General features: G+C 37.8%; 1 protein-coding gene across 1 annotated transcript in view; it reads right to left on the bottom strand.

The window, feature by feature from the left end:
- Positions 1 to 19137, bottom strand: part of LOC148945266 (sialate:O-sulfotransferase 1) — a 41133-nt gene that overhangs the window by 7992 nt on the left and 14004 nt on the right. Inside the window, exons 4-5 of the mRNA XM_089098994.1 lie at positions 12100 to 12242; positions 1025 to 1240 (exon numbers count right to left, since the gene is read on the bottom strand). Of these exons, the coding sequence (XP_088955120.1) occupies positions 1025 to 1240; positions 12100 to 12242 (359 nt within the window). The remainder of the gene's footprint in view (positions 1 to 1024; positions 1241 to 12099; positions 12243 to 19137) is intronic.

The following is a 19137-nucleotide window of genomic DNA, read 5'->3' as shown; positions in this document are numbered from 1 at the left end:
CTGTACCAATTACTCAAAGGTAATCAGTCTAGTAAGCCATGGGTTTCCTTGCCAAGTCTAGATTGCCATGCTTAGCCTACCGTTAATAGACACAGTTTTGTAATTCGTTACATGGCTATCCTTACCATCAGGTAAAGCAGCGCTATTTCGGGTGATCAGAATAATAAGCGTTAATCAGCAATGTTCTTAACAGGAACATAATCTTGGAGGGGAATAGAGGGGATAGAAGATATAAAACATTCTTGTTATGTCTGAACAGTATTTACCTTCAACTTTTCAGAATTTCCATTCAGGAAAATCCTATGCGTCTGATCATACCTCAAATAGACAATTTAAACGATTTTTGCCCTACAAATCTGTTAATTTGTCATTTATCTATAGGGTGATAGAGTATTTTTCCTACGATTTTTGTACAATAGTCTTGTTTTGTCAAAAAATACAACTTATAATATGCAATTCCAGAAAATAAAAAGTATTAAAATTCCATACTCGCGTCTCTTACGATTTGTCCCCATATTTCTGTTTTTGTTTTCATAAATTCACTTACTTTTTGTTTTAATCATTTTACCCCCCCCCCCCTTCAGAAGCGAATATTTACGTATATGCCTGTTCTTTCGTCCAAATACACTTTTTTAGGGAGAAAAATATTTCATAGGGATGCTAAGATTTTGGAACCTTCCCAATTGGATTAAAAAACGAGTTCCTAGTCAATACTTTATTTTCCAAGTCAATATTTAACGCCGATATTTACGTAGGACTTTTAAATAATACCGAGTTTCTTAACGACGCTATCTTTAGTCTCGACAGATTCAACAAATATAAGTGGAAACGACACAAAAGTAAGATAAAATCAAGTATGAAGGGAGGGAGCAACCAGCCTCGAAGGGCTACCGGAAGCATTAACGACAATTTCTAAAGTAGCCTTTAGAGAGATAAAGTTATGTTGTTTTTTTATAACGGTTCACACGAAAAGTGACTTTCTAATGGCAACTAGACACATAATATATAATATTGGTTTAAATACCTTGTCTTTTAAAGTCTTTTTTCGGTGCAAAGCCATTATGGCCTCCGTAGATATAATTGTGATAAGAGATGATGGCATCGTAAGGATTGCGAATGACAAGTACTGCTTTGATTTTGTTGTTTGAGGCAAATTTCTTGATATTACCTTCTCCAAAATCATGAGTCTTTTGTACTATGGTTTCTCCACTGCTCCAGTCTGCTAGTTCACCAAGGAAGCCTGCAATATTTTAAAGTCATTATAATATTTTAAAGTCATTATACTCAGCAGCATGTGACCTGGATTAAGGAGATTGGAAATAACCAATCTAGATTATAGTTAACCCTGTGCTCAGAAAATTCACAGACTCTAATCAATAGATTCGGTCTTTGCTCAGTTTCCAAACGTAATTCTTATGGTACAACCATAGTGATAACAGCATTCTCTGCAGCCTAGTAAAGAACAAAGTTTAGCCCATAGTAACCGAAATCAGAATTAAGGCTGGTCTACAGGTCCGATTATAGTTTGTTAGAGCATTAATGAAAACTAATATAAAAGGTAATTATCTGGCTTCTGTTGAAGAAGGGTAATTTAATTTTTGTTTTTATTCTTGATTCATTTTTAACCAATGTGGTGTAAGAACTTTTTTACTGTCATTGTTCTAAGATGATGCACACACAGTGGATGAACAAGATTATCGTTGTTATCTAAATATTTATTTACTGAATAGTCTAATTGGTTAGAAATCAGTGAAACTAAAGTCGTTTTTTTGGTACCCTGGTCGGGCCTGAATAAATACAAAATCAGGGCAGCAGTTTTTTAATTTTGGTACCCCAGAAACTTAAAGCTGTTTAAAATCGGTGTTCCAGTACGCGGTATAAGCAGTAAAATAAAGCAGGTAACATGATAGTAATCAAGGTAGGCTAAGTATTGATAGTTAAATAAAGTTTGTATGGCTGGTTGTCTTGACACTGGCCTGAAGCTGGCAGATGGGGTTCAACAGAATAATGAGGAACATATTGGCGGACACCTTGACGCTACCGAAAAAGGCTCGTCTGCAAAGGGATAAAAAAGGGCTTGAGAAGTCCTAACCCAAAATACTACGGTCGAGAGGCATTAACAGTTCAGTCGACTAGGTCTGAAGATCCGTGGAATGTCCCTAAAAAGAGAACTAGGGCAAAAATGAAGAAAACCTTTTGTTGCGTGACCAAAAAGCGAGCTTCGCAGAGACTTCTAAACTCATCTTAATCAGGATGACGAGTAGTCTTGGCGATAGCGTGAAAGAAAACGAAATACATAACCTCCTGTATCTTCTGGGCTACAAGATATTAAGCGGAATAGACTTCTATACAGAAATGTTCTCCGGAAAACTGGAGGGGGACTCAACTATGGATTGATAACGGAATGAGAAAACTGCCTCTTGGGTAAAGGTGGTGAAGAATGGTGCTAACTGGCTCTAGCACCATTGCTCGGAGCAATGCTCGGATAACTGGCTCTAGCACCACGAGATATATCTCCAAAGCAAAAATTATCTGTTGAAAGCTTCTTTAGGGAGCCTGCTCACCGGTAGGACGAATGGGCCTAATGGTGGCTTGTGACGGGTTCCTTATGCTAGAGAAAATTAAGGAGTATTGGGATGAAGGTATATGTAATTTCTCTAACCATTGTACAAGAAAGTAGCAGAGTCGTCTTGTGTCAATGAAGGAACGAGACCATTCCCTATGGAAGGAGGAGAAGTCACATCGGTGTGAAAAATTTAAGATGGTTTAATGGTAGCTTATGGATCACAAAGGCTAAAATGCTGGCAGGTCTATTTGCATCATTGCCAGGTAGCATCATTTTACCTTCTGGAGCTCCTAGTAGAAAGGCATACGTTCGTATTAAAGTTGCAAGAGGCTTTGATGTCGCGAAACCAGTCTCGCGGAGGATCAAAGGAGCCAAATTCCATACACATAATGGGGTAACAACCGTTCCAAAAGCGCGTATTTATCATTCTAAAAATTTCAAAACTTGAAAAATCATTTAATTACTTTTGCTAGGGATATGTAGAATTATCGTTAAACTGATAACTGCTTTTGAACGTGTGATGTTTGGCTCGGTATAACGATAAAAAGTACTAACAGTGAAAGTTATGGAATTGGTGGAATTCTTTAGAAATGCCAAATTCTCCACCGTATTATAATGTGATGCCACTCTGCACTACACGTTATCGAGGAGTTCTAAAATAACTTAATGGAGACATGAGCTTATGGAATACCTGAGTTGTTGTCAATATATCTCAACATCACAAAAAGCTAAAAAGAGATGTAAAGAAAACAATTGGCTCACTTAAAATCAGGTGCTAGCAAAAAAAAAACAACTTAGAAATGTGTCTTCAAACCAAGAAGAAACCGAGTAGGACCTGGACAGGAGGTAGAACGAATTGCAGAAAGTATGTAAATTGCTTTAAAATCAAGCAGCCCCCCTGACACCAATGAAAGAAGGAGAACAAATAAATGGTTCTTATTTGCCCCAGTGTTTGTGGACATTGGAATTGAGACAAAAAAAAATTGACCAGAAAACATCTAAGAATTGCCATCTGAACAAATGATACAAGATTCAGGGGATAGGCTGGTATCTATTATAAGGGAGGACAAGGTCAAAAAGGTTTTGAATGTATCTTGAACTCAAACTCACTAGTACTGATAGGGTATATCCCATTATGCTCCAAAAAAGATGTGAAAATGTACTAACACATCATTTTGGGATCGCTATGATGAGTCTCACCTTAGGATCCTTTCAAGCGAAAGTGACGGGGAGATAAATTAATTAGTACCTGATTAGTAATCGAGGAACCAAAGCTTAATTTATGAAAGCCAAATGGGTTTCAAAGCCGGAAACTCCGCATAAACAGTCGTGGGCCAACTGATATGACAAATCAAAAAAGATGTGAAAATGTACTAACACATCATTTTGGGATCGCTATGATGAGTCTCACCTTAGGATCCTTTCAAGCGAAAGTGACGGGGAGATAAATTAATTAGTACCTGATTAGTAATCGAGGGAACCAAAGCTTAATTTATGAAAGCCAAATGGGTTTCAAAGCCGGAAACTCCGCATAAACAGTCGTGGGCCAACTGATATGACAAATAGAACAAGCTCTCGGAACTTAAGAGTGTTCTTTAGGCAAATTTCTAGATATAAAAGAAGTGATTAACACCGTTACTTTTGAATCTATAGAAATATCCATGGAAGAAGGGAAAATAGATTAATATCTGCTTGATTGGATAAAGTTTATATTGGCGACGGTTTTTGGCATTGATTTGGTGTGGATTTTTGTCTATTGAATATTATTACCGTAAGTGCAATTATGAAATAATGGGTGACTCGGATATTATTTTAAATCCAATATTGAATTTTATTTCTCGATCAATGATCGATGGTATCAAAGTAGAAACAATAATTGCTAAGTCGACAAGCTTTTTCAGTCATGAAACCATTCTAAAGGCAAAGGAAGTCTTACATCAGTTGCTAGAAATTGGAACACGTTTAATTAGATGCCAAAAAGACGATGAAAATGTCCTTGACATTTGTAAGTGGTTATCTACGGCATCGAAAGAAAAACTTAAGGTCCCGAAATTCGTGATCTACTCACCGTGTGAAATTCCAACAATTGGTGATGCGATCGTTGCAACATTAACCTGTCGCATGAATGAACTTTCCCGTAAAATTGACAGTTTTTCTGAGCTAAATAAGCAACATTTCGCAGTACAGGCAACTTCTGCCTGGCCCTCTTCCGCTCAGTCGTCTTGCGCCAAGGACCAATCCAATCCTCCTACCTATGCTGTTGTGCTAAAAAATTGCCCGTCCAATCTTTCATCTCCACTATTAAGAAAAGATTTTATTGATAAAATATGTCCTGAAGCTGCAAATGATATTTCAGAGGTGAAACGTTCTTCATCAGAATGAAAAATTGTCGTAAAAAGTAAACCCGCTGCCTCCTCAATTGCTGACCAGATGAAAAAGTTCCAACCTGGCCTTTTAGCCTCTGTTAAATCTCCCGCCTTCATCGGTGTAATAAAAGGCGTTTCGACAGAAATGAATGAAAAAGATCTAGAAAAAATTATTCCAAAGTGTGTCAAAGCTTTGCAGTGTGGCAAGTCACGTGTCTACAAGATTTATTTTGAACAACAGAGTGATCTTGATTCTTTTCTGAAAAATTCTGTGAAGGTGGGTTATGAAAAGTTAACTGTCCAGAATTTCATATTCATATCTAGACGGTGTTTCAGATGCCATCAGCAAGGACATTTTGCTGCTGATTGTAAGAACGCAGAACTGTGCTCTCGCTGTGGTTCCTTGGAGCACTCTTCCACAAGGGATAATCCATGTGTTCGGAACATGTTTTGCATTACATGTAAAGAGTTTAATCACACATGTTACAGTATCAAATGCCCTGGCAACGCTCAAACCGATAAACGGGCAGCTAAGTAGATTAATGGATATTCGTTTTCTCTCTTGGAACATTAATGGTGGTCTTATAAAAAAAAACCTGTTCTTGAAAATATACTTCATAATCATGATATTCTTTGTTTGCAGGAACATTTCCTGACCAACCACAGCCTTAGTTTACTTGACATTAGTTCCACTTTCAAAACTTTCTCGGTTCCAGCTAAACGTAGTGCTTCTAAAGGCAGAGCTTCCGGTGGTATTGCTACTTATGTAGCATCGAATCTTAATTCTAGTGTTTTCTTTTCTTGTGATAGTTTTTTTAGCTGTTCGAGTAGTTGAGTGCGTAATAATAAATGTGTATTTACCCACAGATTACAAAGATGAAGATTCGGAGAGAGATTTCGCTTTAGCAGTTAGTAAACTTAGCTCTTGTCTTCGTGATGTCCTTAAACTGAAAATCCCGTGTTTGATCGTAGGTGATTTTAATTGTGATTTAAACTGCGGGTTGTCTTCAGCCTCTATCCGTGCTTCTTTACTATTAGGAATATTTGGTGATGATTTTAAAGTTCAACAGAAATCTGCTCAGTTTACTTACATTCATTCTTCCTCTTGCACATCTAACCTCGACCATGTTGTGTCATATAACCTTGATATACCTTGTGTTGAGGTAGTTTCCAATTTTCAAGTTTCAGACCATCTTCCTATTGCTTCTAGTTTCAAACAAGAAGCTTCTCAGATTCCAGTGCTACAGGCTTATACTGTTCACCGGCACAGTTGGTATACTTCTCGCGATTGGAATAAAATTGACACATCTCAGTACATCGAGATTTCAGATAGTATCCTAAACAAGATCCGAGTTCCATTTCATCTTCTGCAAAAGTCTTCTAATAAAGACATTAATGATGTTAGATTAACTCTTGATATATACTCCTTAGAAATCTGCCATGCACTTTTGTGTGCTGAAAAAAGCGAAGTTCCTCTTTAAAAAATACGTTTTGGTACCCAAGTTCCCGGGTGGTCAGGAAATCTAGTGTTGTCTGAAGCTTGTGACCGTGCTAAATTTTGGTATAAATTATGTAGAGATTGCCTATGCCCCCGTCAAGGAATAGTCAATGATTTGAGAAAAATGACAAAAAAACATTCTGCTAAGGAACTTGCCCTTCATCAATCTAAAATGCAGACACTTTATTCCGAGAAGGTCAGAAATTCACCTGATCTTCTGTGGAAGCTATTACCTCGTACTATCTCCTCCAATTTGCCAGACCCGAATGACATTCCATTGTCCGAGTGGATATCCCATTTTTCAAATGAATTTTCTGAGCCTGATGCTGTTTTACAGTCACAATTTTGTGACGAGCTCTGCAAATTCATTGATGAATCTCCTGACCTTTATTTTGTTGTTACTTGTGATGCTGTCATAAAAGCCATATCCCAACTTAAAAAGAAAGCGTCTTGTGGGATAGATAAAGTGAGCACTCTACACATCATTACTGGAAGTTATCTATTGGTACGTCATCTCAGCCTTCTCATGCATATGATATTTGTTACAGGTATTGTTCCATCCTCGTTCTGCATTGGTGATCTGTCTCCGATTCCCAAAAAGGAAATCTGAGCTGCAATGTTCCTCTTTCCGTCCCATCACCGTATCTACTACAACATGCAAACTTTTCGAGCTTCTTTTTCTTGATGAGTTAAGACAAAAATGTTACGTTCCCCCATATCAGTTCGGTTTTCAGGCTTATCTTGGCTGTTCTCATGCTCTTACAGCAGTTTTTACTGCCCTCGCCGACGCTGAATCTTTGGGAGAAAGTATTATCCTCGCCGGACATGACGTTAGACGAGCGTTCGATTCCTTAATTCATTCGTCCATGCTTCTTCATATGGCAAGGCGAGGCGTAAACCGATCAGTTGTCCGTGTTCTCAGGGATTTATATAGGAACCTAAAAGTGCGTTTAAAACTTCCATCCTGTTTTTCCCTGCAGTCGGTTCTTCATCCTTCCCTATATAATTGCATTAATTCTCGTGTGAGGCCAAACTCTTCGATTCCCTCGAATATGCTTGTGAATCTTCAATACCCCATCCTTGTTAAGAAAGGGACTAGACAGGGAGCTATCACTTCCCCTACCCTGTTCAATAATAGTGTCCTGGAAGCGCAGGCAAAGTGTCTTCCTTCATGCATTCTTGGGAGAATAGATATATCTCTTATTTGTTATGCTGATGACATCCTGAATCTCAGCCGTACGATCCAGCGCATTGAGCAGAATTTCAAAATCCTCAAAGATGAATATTCAAAAATCGGTCTGTCTTTTAATCCTGAGAAATCCGAAGTAATCCTTTTCAAATGGCGAAATCCCTCTACTTCTCTTATAAATATGAACGGTTCTCTTGTTAAACCCGCAGACCATATTACATACCTAGGCCTTCCAATTGGCACATATATAGGCCACACACGTTGTTTGCTGATTTCTCACGTTGAGCGTAAAATTAGCATTTTTTACGCTGTAATCGTAAAAAGCAAACTACGTTTCAACCGTTATATTCTAGCATCCATTTACAACGCCGCAGCCCTTCCTCATATGCTTTACATTGCTCCTTTCTGGAGATTCTTTACAGTTACAGATCAAAAGCACCTACGATCAATCTTCTTCAGATTTGCTAAATATCCTTTACATTTGCCCTCTTGGACAAGAAACCGTAAAATTATTCATTTGTATAAGCTAACTGACCCTAATATTAGCATTAATAAATCTCTATCCCGTTTTCAAAGTAAGTTTAATCATCCATGGTCACCAATTTGTTCACAATAGTTTTTTTTGTATTAATGTAATGCATATAGTCACTTTTTGTATTAATGCAATGAAAAGTTTTCTTTTGTCATGTGTTTGAATTTTTAATGTGTGTTTGTGTCCTTCTTTTTCTTTTTTTTTCTTTTTTGTTTTTTTAGTGATTACTCCGTCTATTGTACCTTTTGTACCTTTTTTTGACGGGCAATAAATGAATAATAATAATAATAATAATATGAACAGATCTGTGTTCCCGTGCGCTGAGAGGATCGGCAATCATCCGTGAAGTTAAACCCAGTTATCAAGGAGGCACACTTGTGCCTCTATAAAGAGGCGACCCACCACAATGTTAAGCGATTTCAGGTCCTAGAGGTCGCAGAGAGACGGCGGTAATCGCATTTTGTAGCCCAAGCTCAAACTAAGAAACTTGCAAAATTTCATCCTCCTCCGACTTTATCTTCATGGGGTAAACTGGGCCGGAAGTTTGGGTCCTCCCACCACAGCCCCCCTTTAACGTTGTCTGATTGGGCTGAAATTCAAAGGGTAGGCTTTCCTAGGGCTCGGGAGCCTATCCTCGAAATTTCAGCTTAATCTGATCACTCCTTCCCTGTTTTCAAAAAACCAAATATAGCCACTTAACATTCATTTCTTTTTTTTTTCTTAGCCACGCCTACAGGCCACAGTTGGCACCGGATCCGGTTGAATGAGGACTCATTCGAAGCAGAATTCGACCTGTTAGGGCCTTTTGATATTTTCAGACCGAAAAAATTATCCCCCGAATTTACATTTACGAAAAACCTTAGTTTTTTTCAAATAATACAGATAAACCGGTTAGACATGCTTTGTTATGAAAATATCTGCGCGTCAATTTTCATAACAAAGCATGTCTAACCTGTTTATTTGTATTATTTGAAAAAAAACTACGTTTTCTAAAGAGTTAAAGAGGCTGAGTTACAAGGTCAACCCTTAAAACGTATAGGGATTAGGAGGCACAGCTGGGGGGGGGCTGTTAAAGAGGCTGAGTCACAAGTTCGAACCTTAAAACGTACAGGGATTAGGAGGCACCCTGTACGACGTGATTTGAGTATTCAGGAATTAAAAGCCTTAACACAAGAATGTTCAAGAGCGGGGGGTTTTGGGGGCGGCAGCCCCCCCAACATTAACTCCTGACACAATCAGCTAACAGTTAGTCAAGCAATAATAAGTAATAAACTGTACAGAAACGTGCAGAAATTATTTGAAAAAAACTATGTTTTCTAAAGAGTTAAAGAGGCTGAGCTACAAGGTCGAACCTTAAAACGTACAGGGATTAGGAGGCACTGTTGGGGCTGCCGCCCCCAAACCCCCGCTTTCGCAGCCTTTAAATAAAAAAAATTTTTTTAAACTGAAAGTAAGGAGCGACATTAAATTTTAAAACGAATATAAATTATTCCGTATATGAAAGAGGCTGTGCCCTCCTCAACACCTCTCTCTTTACGCTAAAGTTTGACTTTCTGACAACTCTTTTTTTAAAAAATAAAAACTTTAGCGTAAAGAGCGAGGCGTTGAGGAGGGCACAGCCTCTTTCATGTACGGAATAATTTCTGTTCGTTTTAAGATTTAATGTCGCTCCTTACTTTCAGTTTAAAAAAAACTTTTTTTGTTTTTTTAAGGCTGCGAAAGCGGGGGGTTTGGGGGACGGCAGCCCCCCAACTGTGCCTCCTAATCCCTGTACGTTTTAAGGTTCGACCTTGTAACTCAGCCTCTTTAACTCTTTAGAAAACGTAGTTTTTTTCAAATAATCTACCTATATAAGACGGTAGTTTCCCCCGTTCTGCAACAGGGTGTAGTCGTCTCGGGCAATTTGACTAGAGTTATGAGCCGCTTGACCGCAGTCTTCAGGGTACAAAAATTAGCCTTCCTAATGATTATGTCAGCACATCATGAAATTACCATAGATTCCATAGAGTTGTGCGCATAAATTCAGCCAATAAAAGAATTCCTGAGGAGCAAGCAATAAAAAGTGTTTTCAGGCTGCATATCGCTGATTAATCTAATCAGAAAGAACAGATACAAATTGGAAAAATAAGGTGCCACGCGGGCAAATACAAATAATTATTGCTTAAATGAGGGGAACTGCAATTTCCAGATCTTCGGCAATTTTATACATAGCCTCCAGTTCACTCTTCACACCTCCTTAATTCATATTTTAATGCTTTTTCCACTTCTTTTACATTCCCCAGGTGCTGATAGTGTGGCAAATGCGCTTTTTAAATATTTGGTTATGAAGTTAGAGATAAATTAAAGAAGATTATAACTATGAAGTGATTAACCAAAATAATGAAGTGATTTATTGTGCGGATGCTTCACAAAACCTTGGAAAATTCAGACTGAAATAGAGATAAACCAGGATACCCTTTTTTGAATGAGAAAAGATAACAAGATGTCACCAAAGAGAATTTGCTGTGATTTTCTAGGCTAAAATGTTCGGAATAGAACATGCAGCAAAGAAACTGATGCTATTAGAAAGTATAGGTGGAGGTACGCGCAACGTAACTGATAGTGTAGCATGCCTTAAGACTCTTGCGAATATCGAGAGCAGGCGAACAAGTGAGTTAGAACCCTTCAAAACCTTATAGAGACTTCCATCCAACAGAAATCGAATTACACGGAGTTGGGTCCCAGAAAACTCTGGAATTGTATATAATGAATTTGTAGATGAAGTATCTAAGGCTGGGCCATCATTGACATGCTATAGACCAGAGCCTTTCATTCCTATCTCTTACAGCTACTGGAAAGCAGTAATAAGGGGAAAGAGCTATCAGAGAGCAGGGAAAAATTAGCATACAAAGCTAGGAGGCAAAGAAACAAAAGGGTAATTCCAAAATCTAACCCCCTGCTGACTAAAAATCTTTTATGACTTAATAGGCCTGAAGACACGAATAGTTACTGAAGCCATTTCAGGACTGGGAATTTACGAACCATCTCAGCTGTTAGGAAAGGCAGTTTCCCCAGTTGAAAAAAAACGCCAGACGGCCATGGAAACAAGAAGAATTTAACTGAGGAATGTCCAGCAGGGATTAGATACCGACTGAACTTATTTCACAAACTGGATAGTAGCTGTATTACATAGAGATGACAACGTGCGATAGCTAGCAAAATATAGGGTAAGGATGGGAAAACTGAACATTACTCCCCCAACATTATAGGTTTTTTGGACGTCGAGGCATTGGCCATTGTGGCCGGAGCTGCGGCTCAGTTTCGTGAGTCTGCCCATAATAACAATAATAATCAAAGACTTCTTCGTCCAACCATCTCTTAAATATATCGGTAGATGCACCTTTTGTTTTTGATTACAGTATTCCAGTCAATGATAACCCCTAGACAAAAAAAAAAACTTTCGCTTGTTATAAAGAGGTTTTATGCAGCACCTTATCAAATACCTTGGCAAAAGCGAGTAGCACGAAGTCTGCAGGAACGCTAGAGTTTTCAGTGGCTTTCATTGGCATTTTCAGTGGCTTTCTGTGTAGGAAACCCTGCTGATGATACGTTATTTATGGTGCATATTCTTATGATGTCGTGTCCAATAGATCACATCATTTCAGTTATTATTTTGGAAGAGACAAGAACCAAGAATGCATGAAAACAATCATTTTTTCCGCGAATTCTCCTGAATTTTAAGCAAAACTCCCCTTTCTGCATAAATTATACAAATCTGATTCTCCCTCAAATCCACTGTAAAAATACATCCCTGCATCATAAAGTGAAAATATTTACAGCCCAGTCATACTTTAAAGATAAGCTCCATCTTTCCTACACATAATAGTCATCGTAGCTATCAGAGGTCGAGAGGATGAGCACTTAGCTATATTTTCTTCTTTTTCCCACGTGGATTTTTAAATAACTAACCAGAAAAGTAAAGATGTCGATCTTCGTAAACACTGCCCGTGAATACTCCGGTTGAAGCTTCTATCAAGTATCTAATCCATGTATTTCCACTCCCAGGATAGCTGGCTAGTGCAACTGCAGGTAGCTGACCTTTTTTAGCTCTTCTGAAAAAAAATTATATGTCAGAATCAAGCTAAAAATCATCTTTATATAAATCAAGCTTATCAACTCTAGGGCTGTGGGACAAAATCAATCCTCCTTCAGCCTTCGGAGGTTCCCCAGACAGTAGCGTAGCTGAGAATCTATATTAGTGAGGTTCAAACCCATCAAACTTCCTTTGTAGCGAACTACAAACGTGAGACAATTTAGAAGTTGATAGGCTGTCAATGTACAATGGTAGAGCCGTACTTCTTGAGTGTATACTTAGTTGAGTGGCTAGTTTTCCAAGTCAGTTCAACCCATAAAAAATAAAATAATAATAATAAAAAAATTCTGAACCTGGCATTTCGAGCAGGGAGATGGAGAATCAGTGATACTTTTTGACTTGGAGTAAACCAAACTAGTTTTTAAAACTCTTTCCGCTTAACAGGTAGGTTTTTTTCATCTTGTTGTACCAATACATTTCGGGGTAGAAGCGTCGTTAATCCGATAAAACAAATCAAGTCTAATGTGTTCATCAGACTTTCTACCTTTTCTATTTATTATTTGAAAAAAACTACGTTTTCTAAAGAGTTAAAGAGGCTGAGTTACAAGGTCGAACCTTAAAACGTACAGGGATTAGGAGGCACAGTTGGGGCTGCCGCCCCCAAACCCCCGCTTTCGCAGCCTTTAAATAAAAAAAGTTTTTTAAACTGAAAGTAAGGAGCGACATTAAATCTTAAAACGAACAGAAATTATTCCGTATATGAAAGAGGCTGTGCCCTCCTCAACGCCTCGCTCTTTACGCTAAAGTTTTTATTGTTTAAAAAAAGAGTTGTGAGAAAGTCAAACTTTAGCGTAAAGAGCGAGGCGTTGAGGAGGGCACAGGCTCTTTCATATACGGAATAATTTCTGTTCGTTTTAAGATTTAATGTCGCTCCTTACTTTCAGTTTAAAACACTTTTTTTTTATTTAGAGGCTGTGAAAGCGGGGGGTTGGGGGGGGGGCGGCAGCACCCCAATTGTGCCTCCTAATCCCTGTACGTTTTAAGGTTCGACCTTGTAACTCAGCCTCTTTAACTCTTTAGAAAACGTAGTTTTTTTCAAATAATTTCTGCACGTTTTTGTACAGTTTATTACTTATTATTGCTCCTTGTAACTCAGCCTCTTTAAGTCTTTAGAAAACGTAATTTTTTTCAAATAATTTAAAAAAGAAACTGGGTTTCTTTTTAAAGGTTGAATTCAGTATTAAAATAATTGCTCTGATGGTGAACCCAACCCAGGCTGTCCGCCTTAAAGTCTGGACTATAACCGCTAGACTTAGAGAAACAGCAATATTTGTTTTTTAGTATATTGAAGCTATTTTCGACGCAAGCAAATTCCCAAAAAACTTGAGATTTGGTTTTTGGAAAACAGGGAAGGAGTGACCAGATTGATCTGAAATTTCGAGGATAAGTTCCCAGGCCCCAGGAAAGATCATGGTTTAAATTTCAGCCCGATCAGACAACGTTAAAGGGGGGTTGTGGTCGGAAAAATTAACATGGGCTAATATAGGAAAACAAGGTTTTTCGTAAATGTAAATTCGGGGGATAATTTTTTCGGTCTGAAAATATCAAAAGGCCCTAACAGGTCGAATTCTGCTTCACCGTAAGGCGCAGATAACACTCTGGACTTTTGGGTGTTTGAGAAAGCGGCAACCCCACACTTTTGTTTGCTATAGTTTCTGTCCGTTTTGAGATAGGTTTCATTGTTTATTGGAATTAGTCTTAATTTCGGGTTTCATTTATTCATTAATTGTAGTTCCCATTCTTTTAAAGCTAACATTTTATTTAAGCTAGCATGTGCTCGTCTTAACTTTTGAATTCTTTCTTTACTTTTCGTCAAAACTTATATTTTATCGTTTAGTTTTGGAATAAGATTAATCGTCACCATTCATTTGTAATGCATGTTATGCGTTTACATTTATTTATAAATAAGATATAATTCTTTTTCACTGAACACGAAATTATTGCTGTTTACCAGTATCAGTGACATACACCATGGGAGAGGGAGGCTAAGGGAGTTAAGACACTAAGAGAGGCTCTTGAATTGCAAAGTGTCCTTAAGATTTGACGCAGCGACTTACTAAAACAGCCAGTTTTGTTTTGATGGAACATGATATTAGCAATCATGGAGGAGAATAATCGTGGCATGGGTAGTAGTCCCTGGAGTAGCCTTTGAAGGAGTAGTCGCTGTAGGAGCAGTCATAATTGAGGCGGTAGTGGTAAGAGCTGTCAGGGTAGGATTAGGGTGAGAGTGGTGGAAGCAGTCGTCGATTAAACAGGACTGGAAGTCATGACAGAAGCAGTCATACTGATTTCCTCATAGAAGGTGTAGCTTTCCTTTAGAGGGGCAGTTTTCTTTAGAAATCAACAAATAGTGAGTATTTGAATTTTTACAGACGAAAGATTTGTCAAATCTGACGAATTAATTTTGCTTATTTATTTTCACAGTTCAACGCGGCAACGCTGATGAAAACGTGATAATATCCTATAAACTTCATAATTTTGAAAAGGCACGAGGGAGAATCTTAGAAAAACGATGTTTTCAGTATGAATAAAAGGAGGTTAGGAGTTAATCTTCCCCACCCCAATGTCAATATAAATCTGAAAGATTTCTGACTAAAAATTTGACTATTTGTGCATAAGAATACATTATTTGAAGCTTTAGGCTTTGAAATTCTTTTTTAGTGTTTCGGTTATTACCGGCATTGGTGACTTTACTAACAGTTCCTTGCCATGAACTGCCCAAAAATACGTCTTCAGTGTGCTATTTGCAAAACGGTAACGTTACCCGTAGATCTACAGGCATTATGACTGCCCCAAGGTATATGGTTTGGACTTTTCGACCGTTTTGATTAAAATAGCTATGTGAAATTTTGATTCAACACTGTATGGGACTGTGGAGGTGATTAAAATCACAAAGGGCACTGAAAGGGCACTTAGCTGCCCTTCAATCAGTTTCAATCCATAAAATAGCAACTAGAGATATTGATCTGTGGTCAAATGAGCCCCCTCTGATCTTCCCAAGATCATCAATTCATTTGACCCGGCCGCGAACATAAGTGAAAGATATTGCCATCTGTTAAGTCAACGTTATTAATAATAATAACAATGTATTTATACCCTCTTTCAATACATAAGGATAATTCACTAGATAACACAAAAGGAAGTTACCATAAATCGTCTACGGCACAATAAAATGATATTAATAACATCATGGCTGCCCATAAGCTGACTTCCAGGGGGGCAAACCTCGTCTAATTGGCACTTTTAATCCTATATAATAGAAATATCACGACAAAAATATAAAATAAGGCACCACCATTCAGCAGGGGGGGCACCCCCGGCCCCCCCCCCCTTATGGGCGCCCATGAATGTGCCCCCTTATGGGAGCACATATAAAAAAGTATTGATCTATCATAATGACCTATCAGTCTATTTTAGTGTGAACTGTAGGTGTTTAAGCAGACAGTCTGAAATTTTCTTACTGTGGCTTCAGAACGAGCGGATACTTCTTTCATTCTCTCAAAAATGTCAAAAACTTTTTTTTTCTGTTCTTTTATTTACTAATGTATAAGCTACGGAGCTACACAAAGATGACAATTAAAAATATTCTAGACTGAGTAAAATTAAACGGTACTTTCGCATTATATGGGCCTTTCTAAAAAGTCATGTTTGGTTAATGCTAATGAAATAAAATAGGATTAATATATAAAAGTTTCGAAACAAATTTGGGCTATATATTTTCACATTAGGGGGGGGGGGGGTGCAAAGCATTGCATATATTAAATACGTAACCTAACCTAACCTAGGTACCTTTTTCCCCATCTAAACTCCAAAAAAAAAACACAGTTTAGTATCGTTTACGCAATTAAAACCACGCTAGACAAAGTATTTCTCTCAGCGGTGTTTTGAATCATCTTCTAGAAACGGATTTTCCAAAGCGTCTCTGCCGTTTGACTGTAGCATCTCTTGTTGGACTTCTTGAGAGAGGCCCATATAATGCGAAAGAACCGATTAAACCATTAACTGTTTTTGTTACCGCCTTTATTATGATTGGAAAGAGGCCATACTTTGCTTAGATATACCATGCTTTCATGTGAGGCCATATCTCACACAGAGTCTAATATCGTCTATGGGTTATGGTTTTTGAATTTACCTCTCACCCTCCCTTAAGAGGATTCATAAAAGCCTTCTCTGAATGTCTGGTTGTGATTGATGTTTTCGTTAAAATGTTTCTTGCCAAGATCTATAATTTCTTGATTTTCCCTTTTCCAGCTTAAGACACAGTCGACTGGCCGAACTCTTAGATTACAAAATTCAAACGAAGCCTATCAAACAGTTCGTGGTAACGAACTGTAAGTAAGGAGTGACCCGGCTCAATGGTAACCGAAACTCTAAAAAACGGAATTTTGATACCAATAGATACATCAAAAGAATCAGATTTTAATGCTGATTTCAAATATATAAGTTTCATCAAGTTTAGTATTACCCAAAAGTCAAGCGCCTGAGAAAATTTGGCTGATTTTAGAAAAAAGGGGGAAAGACCCCATAAAAGTTATAGAACCTTAATGAAAATCACACCATCATATTCAGCGTATAAGGGAACCCTACTGTATCAGTTTCAAGCACCTATCTACAAAAATGTGGAATTTTGCATTTTTTGCCAGAAGAAAGATCACGGATGTATGTTTATTTGTTTTTTGTTTGTTTGTTGTTTTTTTTCCAGGGGTGATCGTATCGACCCAGTGGTCCTAGAATACCCGTGGGAGGGCTCATTGGAACGGAAATTAAAAGTTCTAGTGACCTTTTTAAGTGAACAAAAAAATGGAGGGCAACTAGGCCCCCTTCCACGCTCATTTTTTCCCACAGTCATCCGATCAAAATTTTGAGATAGACATTTTATTCATCATGGTCGAAAATATGATAACTATGTCGTTCAGGGTGATTTAATCCCGTACAGTCCCCGGGGGAGGGCTGGAAGTGAACTTTACCCAATGTTAACATCACTGTATATATAATTAGCGGTGAACATATTAACTTATTTTATGCATATTAACATATAACATATGAAACTGTTATATATACAGTGGTTAACATATAGTATTGGTTATTGGGAAGTATACAGACGTTTTCAGGGGGGGACTTTTTCTGGTAGGTGGGGGGGGGTCGGGGGTTATCTGGGAGGATCCTTCCATGAAGGAAGTTTTATTGGGGAAAGGACATTGCTATGAAGGAGGCACCGGATTTCCCAACATTATTGAAGAAAAGGATCAGAAATTAAATAAAAAAAAACCAACTTTCTTCGCTGAAAGTAAGGAGCAACATCAAAAATTAAAACGAACAGAACATATAACGTATATGATTGGGTTCACCCTCTAGTCAATACCTCGCTCTTTAAGCCAAAGATTTTTTAGTACTTTCATAAGAGCTATTTATTCTAATCAACGGCCTTTGTGATTAAGGGGTCATTTTTAAAGAATTGGAAAAAAATTCGAACTTTAGCTTAAAGAGCAAGGTATTGACTAGGGGGCGAACCCCTAATATACATGTTAAAAATCTATGAATATAGAAGTTCGTTACGTAAGTTAATTCTTAAGTTACGTGTATTTATTACTAATAAAAACGTTCATAAATAAAATTAAACAAGCTTCGAGAAAGCCATTTAACCAAAAATAAGTAAAATTAATATGCAAATTTTGTTTCAATTATTCATGTACGATGAACCAAAATCAAAACCTGCATTAATTCAACAATGTTCAAAATTAAATAGAAAAAAACAAGTTTTTTTAACTGAAAGTAAGGAACGACGTTAAAACTTAAAACGAACAGAAATTATTCCGTATATGAAAGGGGCTGTCCCCTCCTCAACGCCTCGCTCTTTACGCTAAAGTTTGACTTTCTCACAACTCTTTTTTTAAACAATAAAAAAATTTAGCGTAAAGAGCGAGGCGTTGAGGATGGGACAGCCCCTATCATATACGGAATAAAAAAAAAGTGTGGTAACGAACTGTAAGTAAGGAGCGACCCGGCTCAATGGTAACCGAAACTCTAAAAAACTAAATTTCAATACCAATAGATACATAAAAAGAATCAGATTTTAATGCTGATTTCAAATATGTGAGTTTCGTCAAGTTTAGCCTTATCCATCAAAAGTTACGCGCCTGAGAAAATTTGGCTGATTTTAGAAAAAAAGGGGGAAAGACCCCATAAAAGTTATAGAACCTTAATGAAAATAAAACCATCATATTCAGCGTAAAAGAAAACCCTACTGTAGAAGTTTCAAGCACGTATCTACAAAAATGTGGAATTTTGCATAATTTGCCAGAAGAAAGATCACGGATGCGTGTTTATTTGTTTTTTTTTCCCAGGGGTGATCGTATCGACCCAGTGGTCCTAGAATATCGTGGGAGGGCTCATTGGAACGGAAATTAAAAGTTCTAGTGCTCGTTTTAAGTGACCAAAAAATGGAGGGCAACTAGACCCCCTCCCACGCTCATTTTTTTCCCAAAGTCACCCGATCAAAATTTTGAGATAGCAATTTTGTTCAGCATGGTGAAAAATATAATTACTATGTCTTTTAGGATGACTTAATCCCCCGAAATCCCCAGGGGGAGGGCTTAAAGTTATGAACTTTACTCAATCTTAATATATAGTATTGGTTATTGGGAAGTATACAGACGTTTTCAGGGGGGGTTTATCTGGTAGGTATACCTACCTATCAAGCACCTATCTACAAAGATCTTTCATCTGATAGGGGGGGGGGGTCGGGGGTTATATGGGAGGAGCTTTCCATGAAGGAAGGTTTCATGGGGAAAGGGACATTGCTATGAAGGGGGTGCCAGATTTCCCATCATTATTAAAGAAAAAGATCAGAAATT

Source organism: Artemia sp. Qi Xiang Cuo, chromosome 13, assembly GCF_049724085.1.
Source record: "Artemia sp. Qi Xiang Cuo chromosome 13, ASM4972408v1, whole genome shotgun sequence".
In the NCBI taxonomy this organism is placed as follows: domain Eukaryota; kingdom Metazoa; phylum Arthropoda; class Branchiopoda; order Anostraca; family Artemiidae; genus Artemia; species Artemia sp. Qi Xiang Cuo.
Note: the sequence above shows the minus strand (reverse complement) of the source record. Positions and strands in the feature narration are given on the sequence as shown.